This window comes from Penicillium subrubescens (genome assembly GCF_028828155.1).
Source record: "Penicillium subrubescens strain IBT 31985 chromosome Unknown utg000014l_segment0_segment0, whole genome shotgun sequence".
NCBI classification, from domain to species: Eukaryota; Fungi; Ascomycota; class Eurotiomycetes; order Eurotiales; family Aspergillaceae; genus Penicillium; species Penicillium subrubescens.
This window is the reverse complement of record NW_026643164.1, coordinates 598758-610805: the sequence shown is the minus strand read 5'-3', so window position 1 is coordinate 610805 and position 12048 is coordinate 598758. Positions and strand designations below refer to the sequence as shown.

Below are 12048 nucleotides of genomic sequence, written 5' to 3'. Positions count from 1 at the left end.
ACCAAACAGGTGACCTCTCTCGGTCTCTCCACCACCACCACCACTTAACCTTCCCAGTCTAACCCGTCTTATTTCCCTCCCACGTCCTCTTCATTGGTCAAACATTATCCTGCTATTTGCCCACCTACTTTCTTCCACTCTTCATTCTTCCTTCACTTCCTCTCTTTCGTGCATTCTTGGCGCTCGCCGTTTCTTCTCAACTCGCCCCGTTCGGACTTGCCGCCCACTCCTCCCACACCCCCTCCCCCCTCCCCCTCCGAAGCTACTCCACCACCGCGACCTACACCTCGCCCAAAACGGATTCTCTTTCTTCTCTACGATAGCACATCCTCCCCCCAATCCACAACCTCCCCCAAGAGATGTCACAGAGTCGGCCTGGGTTGTTCCCAAGTTTGCGCATGGGTGGTAAGATATTCCTCCTCGTTGGTCGTGGTCAATTGCACTATGCACTGTCTGCTCCGTGATCACTGACGTCTCCCTCCCTCTTCTTTTCCCGCGCAGAGGTCATCCGCGAAAAGGTCCAAGATGGCCTGACAGGCGAGCACAAGGAGATCTCGTATACCCAGTGCAAGATCGTCGGCAATGGATCGTTCGGTGTCGTGTTTCAGACCAAGATGGCCCCCAGCGGCGAGGACGCTGCCATCAAGAGAGTCTTGCAAGACAAGCGGTTCAAGGTAAGGCGGACGTTTCGGAATCATCAAGTGTTGGAGAACTATCCCCCCAAGGCTAATCGATTTGTTTTGTTCTGTAGAACCGTGAGCTTCAGATTATGCGGATCGTGCGCCATCCCAACATCGTCGAACTGAAGGCTTTCTACTACTCTAACGGCGACAGGGTACGTGTGTGACGGACTCACTTTCACCTCCCCCTCTTTCGCTGAACTGGCTCTCTCTCTCCATCTCGCTCCCACCTTCTCTTTCCCCGCCCGGCTGACCTGACCGTACTTTTCCCCTCGTGACTGTAGAAAGATGAAGTCTACCTCAATCTTGTCCTCGAATACGTCCCCGAAACCGTGTACCGCGCATCGCGGTATTTCAACAAGTTGAAGACCACAATGCCCATGTTGGAGGTCAAGCTCTACATCTATCAACTCTTCCGGTCGCTGGCCTACATCCACTCACAAGGCATCTGCCATCGAGACATCAAGCCCCAGAATTTGCTCCTGGACCCCAATACTGGCATTCTGAAGCTCTGCGATTTCGGTTCCGCCAAGATTCTCATCGAAAACGAACCCAATGTGTCCTACATCTGTTCTCGTTACTACCGAGCGCCTGAGTTGATCTTCGGTGCTACTAACTACACGACGAAGATTGGTAGGTCACCCCCTTTCTTATCATTTTCGCTCCCACCGGCCGACGTGGCTAATTCCTCTATAGATGTCTGGTCAACTGGTTGTGTGATGGCTGAACTGATGCTGGGCCAACCCCTCTTCCCTGGTGAATCGGGCATTGACCAGCTGGTGGAAATCATCAAGGTGCTCGGCACCCCGACTCGGGAGCAGATTCGCACCATGAACCCCAATTACATGGAGCACAAGTTCCCTCAAATCAAGCCCCATCCCTTCAATAAGGTATGTCCATGATTGTCCTGCCGCTTTCCCTCGGTCGCATGATCGCTGGCGGGGAAGACTGCAGTCAATGCTGACCGAACCCAGGTCTTCCGCAAGGCGCCCCCAGAGGCCATTGACCTGATCTCGGCGCTCCTGGAATACACTCCTACCCAACGGTTGTCGGCCATTGAAGCCATGTGCCATCCCTTCTTCGACGAACTGCGGGATCCGGCTACTCGGTTCCCCGACTCGCGACACCACAACAACCCGCCCAAGGACTTGCCCGCTCTCTTCAACTTCACACGGCATGGTGAGTTTCATGGATAAATCGATACTTTTTTCCCCTCTTACTCTCGTTCTTGTGCTTTTGTTTACTTTTTTCTTCTTCGCTTGATGCGACCTTGAAACTAATGATCTACAGAACTCTCGATTGCCCCCGAATTGAACGCCCAGATCGTCCCCCCTCACGCTCGCGCAGATCTTGAAGCACAAGGTCTCGACATCAACAACTTCAAGCCTCTATCCAAAGAGGAGATGATGGCTCACCTCGATTGAGTCGACTGATACCACCTCCGCCAAGGACACGTCTGTTTGTTAATGCGTTCCGCACCAGTGCGTGAATATTCGATGGCCTAACCGATCCGACAACCTTTCATGTTTCGAGTGGGCTCTGAATCAAAGAGCACGGAGGGGTCCCATTGCCTATTGCTGAGTCTGTACACCTTTTTGGACTCAGCGAGAGAGCCACGGTGAGGAACTGCAGATCTTTGTCGAGTTGGGAATGTTGATTGCGAGAGAATGTGTGAAGAGAGGATAGGCGAACGAAGATGGCGAGAAGGGGCGACATGGAATGAGGTTCGGGAGGACCTGGACGTGCAAATGCAGAGAACATGGAACATTTTTTCTTTTCTTATTCATGGCTTTCTTCTTCATGGCCTGAAAATAGGGGAAATTTCTTTCGAATTGTTACAAGTGGTGGGTTGGGCAAGAGAGGAGCCTGATGACAGTCACGTCAGTGGTGGGAGGTCCATGACCTGGAGTTTTGATTTTGGAGATGTCTGGGACATGCTCTGGGAGGAAAAAGTGATACCCTTTCTGTGCAAGTCTGGCCCGTCGGGATTGAAGACTGCATAGCTCCGCCGGTCGAGGGAGAGGAATGGGATCTGGATATGGATTCTTGGGGATACCCAGGGAGAGTCTATGGCTGTGGCTATTATGCCTGATGCCGTTGTCCTTGCCCTGGCATCTTCGGGACATACAACAGGGATGCATCGCCGATGGTCATGAAAGCTGTTATTCGTTTTCCCATTTTCTTTTTCCTCGGCTTCTTTTTATTTCTTTTCTTTTTTTCTCGATCTCGATTTCCCGAGGTTTCCTGCCGTTTCCTGCCATGGACTTACCGCTGCGTCTAGACGGTTGGGTCTGATCGGATTGGATCTGACATCTTATATCTGACCTGTGAGATTCGGTATAGTCTCGACCCGAACCCTCGGTCAGATCTAACCTTTCCTGGTTTTTCCCTGGAACTATGGAAATGGAGATCAAATTTCCCCTCCCTGTGCCCCTACGACCTGCAGCGCTAGAATCCTGTTCTTTTCTCTCCCCTTTGCGTTCACTGTTACTGCTTTGATTTCATTGGTCCTTACTTTTTAGTCTACACCTTTTTCTTCATTTCCCCATTTCGTCCTGTTTCTTGTTCTCTTTCCTCTCCATGTCTCGATGTCTTTGTTGCAAATGTCATTGTCCTGGTCTTTTAGCGGGCTCGGCTGGTCCCTGGTTTTCTTCCCTGGTTCTCCCCTGGTTCCGATGTCGAGAAGTCTTGAAGTCTTGAACTCTCCAATTTTGACTTGCTTCTGCCTCCCCCCACTGGTTTATCTATCTATTCCTCTCTCCCATTAAACTTCGACCTGTCTTGCCGGCGATGAGCTACTGTTTCCAGTTTCGGAAGTGGACGGTTTTTCTTGTCGTGGTTTGGCTTTGGATGTATGTTGTAGATTTGTAGTGTAGTGTATGTGTAGACTGAACGCGGTAAACAGTTGTGGGGAGCCATAAATGGATACTTGTATAGAGCTGTGTCTACGCTGGTGTTTCTCTCGGTGATAGTTCATGTTGAAGCCCAATGCGAATACAATGTTTCCTACCAGTTCCCATTGACATCTTTCGGGTTGAGGTGGAAGTTTTATCCGCTTATTCGTTCTCATCCTAGTCTCATTGTTCGAGTCCGCATTGAACTATCTTTAAGTCTAATCAGGTTTGGATTGTCCCTGCTAGAATGATCTGTCTACTCCGTCAAGACTTGGATATTGTCTATTGAAGATGTACATTCTTATAGAAGTACAGAAGAGATATATTACTATCAATCAAAAAGTATTCATCTGCTAATAAGAGAAGAGCTCTCGTTACTATCGCATGTACTATCCATCTATCCCCCCCATATGTAGCAGCAGAAATAACGATTATCTTCCAAACATCTCAGATATCATCTCTCAACATATGTTCAAAGGAAAACGGTTTCTTTTTCATAGCTATATACAAAAACAAAAGTAAAACAAAAACAAAAGTAAAAACCTTCTATGAGTCATGGTTGAAAAACTCCACATGTTGAATACACAATAAGTGTAAGGATCCCGCCATCTGTCAAGCTCCAAGATGTAAATGCCGATGAAAAACCCCGTCCCATGCCCCGGTGGTTGAACCCGATGATTGTTGAATGGCATATTGTTAAAGACTCCTCGCGCTGCATCAAACACCAAACAAAAAGAGAAAAGAAGATTATACTTGACCCAACATCCACCATCTACTCACCCCTCTTCTCCAACCCATACCCCCCAATCCCATCCGCGGCCCCATAACTCTTCGCCTGCCCTGAGGACCCAGACCCAGCCTCCGAATTCGTCGGATTCCTCGGCCCCCTCGCCTTCAAATCCTCCTTCAACCACTTAAGCACCAACTCCCCCAATCGACTATTCTCCGACGTCCAATCCGGAACCTGATCATAAAACCCTTCCAGCGGTCCCCAAGCCCTAACTTTCCCCAAATGCATATGCACAAGATGCGTCGGCCACTGCGCAAGATTATCCAAAATATGCGTCGCGTAGACAATCGTACAAGGCCTGGATTCAGTCTCCCTCTTCAAAAAGGCCAAAAAGTTACTTCGAGAGAGTAGGTCCAGGTCGACGGTGATTTCGTCGAGGAGTAGCACTGTCCAGGGTCGTAACAGGCCCATTGCGAGTTGCACGCGGCGCCGTTCACCGTCCGAGACGGCGTGCATCCGCCAGGATAGGTCTATGTCGAGGATGGAGACTAGTTCGTCGCGGCGTGCGGGCCAGGCGTTTCCGCCTACGGAGGCGAGAAGGGTGGGCACGTCGATGTCTGTGCGGACGATGCTGTTTAGGACCCATTCTACGCCGAGGTAGGTTACGCCTTCGAGGGTGTCTTTGAAGGGGTCGACGCCGCCGACTGTTATGGTGTTTGTGGGGGCGAGGCGTTTGCCGGAGAGGAGGCGGAGGAGGGTGGTTTTGCCGGCGCCGTTTGCTGTGGGGAGGTAAGGTGTTAGTGAGGGGATTGGATTGGATTGGATTGGATTGGGAGGGAGGTGGGATGGGATAGAGGGAAGGATTGGAGGGGAAGGTTGTATGTACCGCCGATTAGCAGGGTTCGACTTCCTGCGGGCAGGTCGAGGTGAACATGTTCCAGGCCTTCGGATCCATCTTGGAATTTATAGGAGAGGTCTTTGACCGCGATTGAGGGGTCGTGGGTTGCCATAATGTTGGTGGGGAAGGTAGAAGGTAGAAGGTTGGAAGTCGAGTTGACTGATGTGGGAGGAATTGAATTGAATATAAGACAACTCAATCTCGACCTCGGGATATACCAAAGACCGAGAATAGAGAAACTCAGGAGAAAGTCCAAAGTGAGTCACAGCCTTGCGCCTTGTCGAGTACAAACCAAAGTAAAACTAACAAGGTAGTATCCCGTCCGAGTTTAAACTTGAATGTTAGCGCCGCTTCGCCTTTGCCATCACGGATGAGGTAATGCGCCGATAAGGCAACCCCGCGATAACAGTCACAGTCACTATTTTTTTGGTTTCCTACAACTCTTCAACCTGCAAAGACATAATGTGGAGATCGGCATGCTCGCAGCCCTTCGGTCTTTCACAACTAATCGAAGAGCAATTATGGATCCCCTCATAGCTGTCGTTGGTGCTACGGGGACTGGCAAGTCTAAGGTAATAAAGCATTCCGACCACCCTGCGACACCCGACACCCACCAAGCTACCTAGCTAGCTACCACCCCTCTCAATTCCAATTCCAATTTCAGTGCCTGTTGCTAACAACTACAGCCAGCTCGCCGTAGACCTAGCCGCCCGCTTCAACGGCGAAATCATCAATGGCGACGCAATGCAAATGTACCGCGGCCTCCCAATAATAACCAACCAAATCCCCCTCGCCGAACGCAAGAACATCCCACACCACCTACTTAGCTGTGTGGACCTGGAAGCCGAGGCGTGGCGAATCAGTCATTTCAAGAAAGAAGCTCTCCGTCTTATTACGGACATTCGGAGTCGTGGGAAATTGCCCATTCTTGTTGGCGGGACGCATTATTATACCCAGGCTGTGCTGTTTAGGGATCAGTTAGTTGGGGAGGGTTCTGATGCTGAATGTGAAGGGGAGGATGGTGGGGAGGGGGATGTGGAATTACCCTCTACGTCTATGGCTGCGTCGAACTCTACGGCTGCGAGTACGTCTACGTCTGAGAAGTGGCCGATCCTTGATTCATCACCCGAAGTCCTGATGGAAAAGCTCCGGGAAGTCGATCCCGTTATGGCAGCGCGATGGCATCCAAAGGATACGCGGAAGATACGCCGGTCATTGGAGATTTATTTCCAGACCGGACGGCCTGCATCGGAGATTTATGCTGAGCAGCAGATTCAGAAAGCGAAAGCTGTTTCGCAATCGGAGGGATTACTGCGGTTTGAGAATACTCTCATCTTCTGGGTCCACGCCGAGAAGGAAATTCTCAATGCACGCCTCGACGCGCGCGTGGACGATATGGTCCAGCAGGGCTTACTCGACGAAGCTGAGAGCATGTTCGAGTTCTTATCACGGAAAGAAGCAAAGGGGATCCCCGTTGATCTTACACGTGGTGTATGGGTGTCTATTGGGTTCAAGGAACTAGCGCCATATTTCACGGCGCGTCGGGAAGGGACCCTGAGTCAAGAAGAACTTGATTCTTTACGAGGCCGCTGCATCGAGTCTATTCGAACCGCGACACGGCAATACGGCGGATCCCAGGTGAAATGGATCCGGAATAAATTATGGCGGGCCCTCGCTGAAACAGACATGACGGGACGATTATATCTGCTCGATAGCAGCGATGTCAGTCAATGGGCCGGGTGTATCACGGAACCCTCGGAGAAGATTGTCCAGTCTATGTTGGCGAGTGAAGCCACGCCTGATCCGAAGAGTCTTTCCTTGTTGGCGAAGACGGTGCTCGGTGCGAAGGAGGAACAGGCGCAGGCGCAGCCTGGCTCGGCGATGACAAGTTTTACGTGTGATGTTTGTGGGAAGACTGTTGTTGGTGATGAGCAGTGGGAGATTCATCTTAAGAGTTATAGTCATAAGAGGGGTGTTAAGTCTGCGGCGAGGAAGGCTGAGAGGGATGCTTATTTTAAGAAGAAGAAGGAGGAGGAGAAGAAAGGGGAGGAAAAAGTGGATGTTGATTCTCAGGAGAAGGTGGATGCATAGGTTAGGGTTAGGTTATTAGTACATCTTGCATTAAAATATCATATTCATACATCTCATCTATAAAATCAGACACTACACTAAACACCATCCATTGTACAATCATTCCCAACAAGACTCTCTCGCCACGTCTTAAACGCAGAAGAAAGAATATCACCATGCCCCGACTCCTCAACCTTATAAACCTGAATAACATGAGATTTTTCCAACTTGCGTATCCTCCAAACTCCATCGCCCTGAATGACCTGTTTCAGCCCTGCAAGAAGGGAAAAAAGAAAGAAAGCATTAGCCAAAGCCCATATCACCCAACACCAAACTCCTTCAAATCTTATCTCAAAAGTACCTCGGTGGTAGGTTAGACTTACACTCCATAAACTCCGCCGCAAAATTAATACAAATATTCCCATCCCAAGTCCCCCTCCCGACCTTCTTAACTTTCCCAGGAATACTAGCCGTCTCAAGTTCTTCCAGACGATGCACGATACCCTGTTGATCGCGGAATCCGACAATAATCTTCGGAACACCGAGTAAGAACGACTGGGCCCAGAATTTGAGTAGTTTGCGCTCGTATTTGATCATGTCGCGATCGCTGCGGATTTCGGCGGAGGTTTTGAGTTCGACCCAGTTGATGGGGTCGTCTTTGCGGTCTGGTTTGCAGTCCCATACTAAGGGAGAAAGGGAAGAGTTAGTATTGCGCGCTGATAGGCAGAGAGGGGGAGGGATATAAGGGAAGTATGTGGACTTGGGGGGAGGGGAGAGACGTACCGGCATCGACTTCGCCACCGAGTACCATGCGCACATTTCCCATTCCTGTTTTGACGACTGAGCAGTACTGGGCGCTATTATTGACGACTTCGTTTTGTCTGCCTTCGATTTCGGCGCGGGTGCATTCGTCCCATGTTTTGTGGAGGACGGATAGGACTTCGAATTTGTAGCCTGTGAAAGGAGTTAGCAAGATAACCATTTCCCATATATCATGTAGAGTGGTTGGAAGGGATTAGATCATACCCCAGTACATCATCAATTCTTGGGATGCCATCCCCGGGGGCATCCTTTGGTTCTTTTGGAGTTCTTTTTGGCGGTTTTTGTACGTGTTGTTTTCTTCGATGAATCTGGGGGGTTGCCATGTTAATATTGTGTATGGGAGGCTGGAGATGATATGATACGCACATTGTGCCCTGGTCAATGTTAGTTTGATGTTTTGATGCTGTTGGGGCGAGGATTGTATCTTACCTGGTAACACGTTGCATTCATCTCGAAGCTGTAGTAGATGAAACCATATCAGCTCGACAATTCTAATTCCCATTCGAGGATAATTACCTACCCATTCATCATATCAAACGGAGCAGTCAAAATCTAGATATCACAGTCAGCGTATATTCCAGAATCCATTGAAACCATCAACATTGCAGCCATGCTACAAACCTTGGTCATCATCCCCCGCCACGTCACAATATCAGTCTCACATTTCTTCCCCGTCTCTTTCTCCATCGCTACAATAGTATCAAGTAGCGCGTCCAAATGTTCATCCGCAGCATCATTCAGTTTCTGAAACGTGTCAAACCCAATATTTAGATCTGCGGGGAGACTTGGCGGGTAGTAATATGCGATTGATGAATCGCCTAGAGAGAAGCGGCGTTGCTGATCATAGGAGAAGCATGCGATTTCCTATATTTGGTTTATTAGAATTGGCTATTATTTGGGGGGATGAGGGGATGGATGGATGGCTGGTCTCTTCTGGATCTCACCTTGGGACGTCGGATAGTGGTATTTGAACCGCCGAAGCGGTTCACGGGTTGGATGTCGAAGGCTGCTTCATTCATGGTGGTGGTATTGAAGGATAGGGATCAATTGCGGATTCCAGGCGCAATGGGGATGCGTTGGCCTTCGGTACTGAGATTGAAATGACGGTTGACAAGCAGGTGCCAGAGAGCCTTAAGCGAAGCTATGAAAGGGAGCTCGGCGGGCTTTCTCAACGGTGAGTCTGAGCTTGATGATGCGCCAATATCAGCGTCCCTGGCTTAGGCCAGCTCTGGCGTGTGAGCTGGAAAGATGTCGCGCTGTCCAGGCGTGTGTCGCAAGATTTTGAGACTGGGTGTAGCTGCACTTTTCCAGGATGCCAATGCAAGCGAAAAGGAATAACCTCCGTTATTGACGTCGAGCTTATTCGTTCAAGATCAAGTCTCCCCGGATGCGAGCGCAAACAGCTCCCCGTAGCTGCTTCTCGGGGAAAAAGGCCCGAGCGATTGGCCGATTGGAACTGCGGTTCCCCACCAACTTTGTCCCTTTGCACGGCCCCGCGGATCTCTCTTCATCATCATCAACAAGCTTGGGTTCTGCTTTCAAGAACACTTGCCCACTTCGATAATTCTTGTCTAGGAATCCTCATCGGGCTTGACAATGACTTCCCGTATTGACAAGACCATCGCCCGCCAGCGAGAAAAGTACGTTCCATCGCCCAACCTACCCATGAAACAAGAACAGGCCAACAAGCGCTACCGCCCAAGACTATTTCCATACTGACTCTCTTCTTTCTCTAATGATAGGATCGAGGCGGGTTCTTACTACGAGGCTCACCAGCAACTACGTGTCATTGCTGCGCGCTACATCAAGCAGTCCAACTACGATGCTGCCGCGGAGCTGCTCGCGGGCGGGGCCACGGCTTTGTTAAGGGCTGGTTCGCAGCAGGGTGCTTCGGCGAGTGGTGGTGATTTGGCGATTATGTTGGTTGTGGATGTTTACAATAAGGCTGAGTGGGAGATCCAAGGTGGTGATAATGATACAGAGGGTCGGGCGCGCAAGAGTGAGTTTGATGATTCATCTTCGGTCGCTGGGGTGATTTGGGTTGAACTAAAGCTGATATGAATAGAGCGTCTTATTGAGCTTCTGCGGGAGTTCCCCTCTGAAGAGCCCACGAGGAAGCGCTATATTCAGGAGATGATTGGGTGGAGTGGAAAGTATGGTCCTTTGGAGCGTGGAGATCCTGAGCTGCACCATGCCGTTGGCTCGGTTTATGCGGAAGGTTAGTGAAACTAACGATGGCTGGTGGTACGTGGATGCTGCTATTGATAAGATTCTAACTCGGGGATACAGATAACGAGCCGTACGATGCCGAGAGACACCTCGTACTGGGAACATCCGAATCCGCAGAGACACTGGCCAGACTCGAGTACGAGTGGTATACGCACGACGAACCACACACAGCTGCCCTGTACGCCTCTCGCGCCGTCTTCCCCTACCTCCTGACCGGCAACATCCGCAGCGCAAACAAGGCCCTCCTCATCTTCACCTCGCGTCTCTCAACTGCAAACCCTGCCCTCGGTGTGCAGGATGTAAGCAGCTCCAGCTCTGATACCCGCCTGTACCCCGCGCTCCCGCTGCTGAACTTCCTCAGCTTGCTGATGCTTACGATTCAGCGGGCTAGTGCGGATCTGTTCAAGCAGTTGACCGCGCACTATGCGGCGCAGATCCGGGAGGTGGGTATTTGGGATGATTTCCTGGCGCAGATTGGCGAGCAGTACTTTAGCATCAAGATTCCCCGTCAAGGGAATCCCTTGTTGGATATGATGGGTAGCATGTTCTTCGGTGGTGGCCAGGGTGGCCAGGGTCAGGGTCAGGCTGGTGGGAGATCCACGAAGAAGGTCGAGGCTCCTCCTTCAAACATGGAGCTTGACTAGATGGTGACAGAGAAGCTAGAAGCTAGAAGCTAGAAGCTAGAAGCTCGAGGAGCTTGAAGCCTTTCCCAGGTAGTGGACATACCCAATTGACGGTGTAATGACTTGAACAATGGTATCACAGCGTGTAAATCAAAAAATAATCTAGAATCGCGTGTCTCTCTCTGGTTCAAACATCCAATTATCGCCGTCCAAGGAGGCGACTTTCTTGCGTAGGCTTTGGTGGACGATATTCAAGATTTCTGCCATCAACGAGAGTCAATAACCTCACATCCAACTTCCCTCAGACTATCTTGACAAGGAATTGCAAACTCACCATCAGGCTCCCCACTAGACTGACGATTCCGATGCCGAATAACCATCTCAACCAACGCAGCCTCAAATTCTACATCACAAACAGCATTAGCACAGACCAGACCTCCCAAATTCGACATCAACTTCAACATCAACCATCCCCAAGCAAAGGTAAGCCTACTCTCTTTATCCCTCCCACTCAACTCCGCATCCAACATACTACTCTCCCCACCCTCCTCAACCTCCAACTCCCCCAACTCCTCCCCATCCTCACCAATCAACGCCGCCGGCAACGCAGGAACATCCAACTTGTACCCGCCATTCTTATCCCGGACTACAATCTCTCTGTTCTCGGAGATTTTGATCGGCCGGGATAGCTCTGTGGATGTGGATGTAGGTTTGAGGCGGTGTTGTGCGGGGCGGGTTAAGAGCGCGTTTTTACCGTTGGTATTGGCGCTGGCGCTGGCGCTGTTGTTGGTGGTGAGGTTGTTTTGGCCTGGGCCTGGTGGGATGCTTATGCCCGGGCCTGGACCTGGTGCGAGAGTGCTGTTTGGGGGTCCGGTTGACGCGGGGCGCCGGCTTAGGGTTTGCTGGAAGAGGTTGCGCCGGACGGAGGATTGGGATATGTTTGGCATGTTGGTAGTATGCGAAAGCGGGTCTAGGGATTGCGGTGATGATGTCGTCGTTAGTGAAGCGGAGCTTGTAGCTTGTTTGTTTGTCGGAGAAGCGGAGACGCGCGTAGGACGTGGCGGGTCCGTCAAACGAGTGGATAGACTCGATTAGTGGGGTC

At 50.6% G+C, this 12048-nt stretch overlaps 6 protein-coding genes across 6 annotated transcripts; 3 read left to right on the top strand and 3 right to left on the bottom strand.

Moving 5' to 3' along the window:
* Positions 1-359: 359 nt before the first annotated feature.
* N7473_013442 (GSK family serine/threonine-protein kinase) lies at positions 360-2104 on the top strand (the record flags this gene model as incomplete). Its single annotated transcript, XM_057159381.1, has 7 exons — positions 360-405; positions 502-674; positions 752-835; positions 965-1313; positions 1377-1570; positions 1655-1859; positions 1971-2104. 7 exons carry the CDS (start codon positions 360-362, stop codon positions 2102-2104), a joined length of 1185 nt encoding a protein of 394 aa, XP_057002117.1.
* Positions 2105-4346: 2242 nt separating this feature from the next.
* Positions 4347-5314, bottom strand: N7473_013441 (putative ABC transporter; the record flags this gene model as incomplete). The annotated part of the gene is made up of 2 exons (XM_057159380.1): positions 4347-5083; positions 5191-5314. The coding sequence occupies 2 exons, from the start codon at positions 5312-5314 to the stop codon at positions 4347-4349; spliced, it is 861 nt and encodes a 286-aa protein (XP_057002116.1).
* A 409-nt stretch (positions 5315-5723) lies between these two features.
* N7473_013440 (tRNA dimethylallyltransferase) lies at positions 5724-7293 on the top strand (the record flags this gene model as incomplete). Its single annotated transcript, XM_057159379.1, has 2 exons — positions 5724-5774; positions 5893-7293. The coding sequence occupies 2 exons, from the start codon at positions 5724-5726 to the stop codon at positions 7291-7293; spliced, it is 1452 nt and encodes a 483-aa protein (XP_057002115.1).
* Positions 7294-7345: 52 nt separating this feature from the next.
* On the bottom strand, positions 7346-9479 carry N7473_013439 (DXO/RAI1 family decapping nuclease). The gene is made up of 9 exons (XM_057159378.1): positions 9039-9479; positions 8716-8958; positions 8615-8646; positions 8524-8551; positions 8461-8468; positions 8299-8402; positions 8056-8226; positions 7656-7955; positions 7346-7546 (listed from the first exon to the last, which is right to left on the bottom strand). Exons 1-9 carry the CDS (start codon positions 9111-9113, stop codon positions 7371-7373), a joined length of 1137 nt encoding a protein of 378 aa, XP_057002114.1. The 5' UTR covers positions 9114-9479; the 3' UTR covers positions 7346-7370.
* A 211-nt stretch (positions 9480-9690) lies between these two features.
* N7473_013438 (protein GET4) lies at positions 9691-10967 on the top strand (the record flags this gene model as incomplete). The annotated part of the gene is made up of 4 exons (XM_057159377.1): positions 9691-9734; positions 9837-10093; positions 10160-10312; positions 10384-10967. 4 exons carry the CDS (start codon positions 9691-9693, stop codon positions 10965-10967), a joined length of 1038 nt encoding a protein of 345 aa, XP_057002113.1.
* Positions 10968-11108: 141 nt separating this feature from the next.
* On the bottom strand, positions 11109-11893 carry N7473_013437 (uncharacterized protein; the record flags this gene model as incomplete). Its single annotated transcript, XM_057159376.1, has 3 exons — positions 11109-11206; positions 11281-11349; positions 11440-11893. The coding sequence occupies 3 exons, from the start codon at positions 11891-11893 to the stop codon at positions 11109-11111; spliced, it is 621 nt and encodes a 206-aa protein (XP_057002112.1).
* Positions 11894-12048: the final 155 nt, after the last annotated feature.